At 25.1% G+C, this 2834-nt stretch overlaps 1 protein-coding gene across 1 annotated transcript; it reads left to right on the forward strand.

Moving 5' to 3' along the window:
- Positions 1-10: 10 nt before the first annotated feature.
- On the forward strand, positions 11-587 carry LOC111026197. The gene is made up of 2 exons (XM_022304223.1): positions 11-268; positions 333-587. Exons 1-2 carry the CDS (start codon positions 11-13, stop codon positions 501-503), a joined length of 429 nt encoding a protein of 142 aa, XP_022159915.1. The 3' UTR covers positions 504-587.
- The last annotated feature ends 2247 nt before the right edge of the window (positions 588-2834 follow it).

The following is a 2834-nucleotide window of genomic DNA, read 5'->3' on the forward strand; positions in this document are numbered from 1 at the left end:
AAGTTATATTATGATTACAGATGATCAATTTAAAGATATGGTATCCCATAATTTAATAATTATAAAACATGGCATCAGAAATTTAAATGAAAAACTTGATCTGATAATTGAAAGAAACAACAAATTTTCACAAAACCCTGACAATAATTTACATGAAGATGATATGGATTACGCAAATCTCAACTGTATTTTTCCAATTGATGACATAAATACCTTGAATTGTATTGAAGAACAACTGGCATCAGATCAAAAATATCATAAATTAATGGTAAGTGTTTTTGTTGATGTATTTATAACATATAATAAAGTAATTTTTTTATGTTTTGTTCTAGACAAATAAACTAGTCGGATTAGGTGGCAAAACAATTCAAATTTATATTAAAAGAGTTATGCAGCTATTATTTACGGACGAACTACTACAATATTATTCTTTTAGTGGCCGTGCAAACAAAAAAAAATGTTTTTCAAATTTAATTATTTCAAAGCTAATTTTTAGTAAGTAATTTTGGTTTTATAATCATAACTTTTTGGGGGAGTTATAATTGTGTTCTATTATACAGTCCAATGTTAGGTATATTTTCTTATTTTAAATGCTGGATTTTTACAATTCAATGAATTATTTTAATATAAATAATATAATGTATTATAGTTTTTTAACATAATTATAATCATTTGGCCTTTTTTGCCTTAGTTGCAATATCAACTAGTATATATTATATTATTATTTTAAATAATAAATTTAAAATACATTTGAATGCATATTTGAATATATTTTCTAACTAGAACATTTAAGGAACTATAGATAGGTTATCTCAACATTTTACAACAATTATCTCTAGCTGCATCGATGTTCAACGATAGTCAAAATAATAAAATTTTCATGGCATCTCTGATGTTATATTTATAGTTTAATAAACACATTAATTTTCCTCTCCTTAAGATTTGAATTCAGTTATTGTTATAAATTAAAAATTAAGTTTAACTTGCTTCAGTTTAATATTAACTTTAATTTGACTTGATTGAATCATCTAATTTTTTTTTCTATTAGTTAATTTAAAATTTTTGTATACAGGAAAATAATACATTTTTTTCTTATAGGTTCAATAAAATTAATGAAAAAATTTAATTATGAAAGTGCCACTGATGATGCTGAAAAATATATTAAAAACGCTCTGATCCAGGCTCCATTTAATATCAAAAAAAAATCTTCTTCCAGAGTTGCAGTTACAACATAATTTATTTTGTTATTATTAATTAAATAATAATTAGTAATTTTAATATAATATTTTAAGACTTTAAATATATTAGTGTAGTTTTTTATTTATTATATTTTTCATACCTACTCTTTCATACAAAATACAAATACAGTAGGTGAATTGTTTTGCTGTATTATATCATGTAATAGTCATGGATAAAAAAACAAAAGTTAAGGTTTTAGAGTTATATAATATAATAATATTATGGAAGTAAAATTAAAAAAACTTGTGTTGGAGGCAGGGCCGAATTACCGCTTAAGCTGGTTAGGCTAAAGCCTAGGGCGACAAATTTTACTTAATATGTAAATTAGGTGGTAAATTTATTTTAGCCTATGGGCGGCAAAAACCTTAATCCGGCCCTGGTTGGAGGGTAAACTTGAATATATATGGTTTTAATCTGGAGCTATATATAGTATTTGTATGTTATTTTCAATATTTGTTCCATATTTTGTAAAGTTTAAATTTATCTTGAATCAAGATTCACACAAGGCCGATTTAATATGAACTGTTGTTTGAATAAAGGCTTATAAGCATTACCTATGTTTTTAATGTTGTTTCAACATTTAATGGTCAATACTTCTTGAACATATGATTTTATTTCATTTCACATTTATACAACATTCAATAAAGATTAATATGCTTCTAATTTCATCTAAAATCAATATTTAAATAATGTTCAATGTTTAAAAATGCATCTTTATTCAGCCTTGATTTAATATTGACTTGCTATGTGGGGAATTGTTAACCTTAGGGTTATTTAAATAAATACACCCTAGGGCATTAAAAAATAATATTTGGGGAGGTGTTAGTACAGATGTTTTATTGGTGATTAAGACACCAGACTTCCTATGTATAGCATTACAATATAAATTCTTTTTATATGAAGTTGCTAATAATAGTTAATAATAATCAATAACCTGGTCTTTGAATTCGAATATGTGTGCAATCTATTGCACCTATAGCTCTTGGAAATCTAGCAATTTTATAAAAACATCTCTGCAATGTATATACTTCTTCATCTGTAGCTGGCATACGAATAAATTGATGACATAAGCGTGCAATAGGTGTGCTAACAGTACGAACAATTATACAAGTAGAAGATTTACTAACACCGAGAAAGTCACCAGCAGTAATTAGAAAACTTCCTGTTGCATAGAAACGCAGTGTTCATAATAACTTGTCTATAGGTGATATTGCACAATTCCTTTGGAAATTAAAACATAATATTAAAAAGTTAAACATTATTAATTGGAATTGTATTGACAGATTCCAACATGTAGTAGGTTGCCATTTAAAAATAGTAAGGAGTATCATATTGATATGGGATAATTATAAATAAATATAGAATGATGTAATGAATGCTGGTTTAATACTTGAAAATACTTGCAAACTTATATTTTGTTTTCATAAATACAACATTTTACCTTACTATTTTTGTACAAAATAGGAAGTAGATACCTACAATTATTTTTATATTTTATTTGTTTAAAGTAACTTTTTAGTTTTTTTTATCCAAACTTACCATTGGTTTTCTACAGATATATTGTCCTTTATAATTCCAAAACTTGCTCAACAACA

Source organism: Myzus persicae, unplaced genomic scaffold (genome assembly GCF_001856785.1).
Source record: "Myzus persicae strain clone G006 unplaced genomic scaffold, MPER_G0061.0, whole genome shotgun sequence".
Classification (NCBI taxonomy): domain Eukaryota; kingdom Metazoa; phylum Arthropoda; class Insecta; order Hemiptera; family Aphididae; genus Myzus; species Myzus persicae.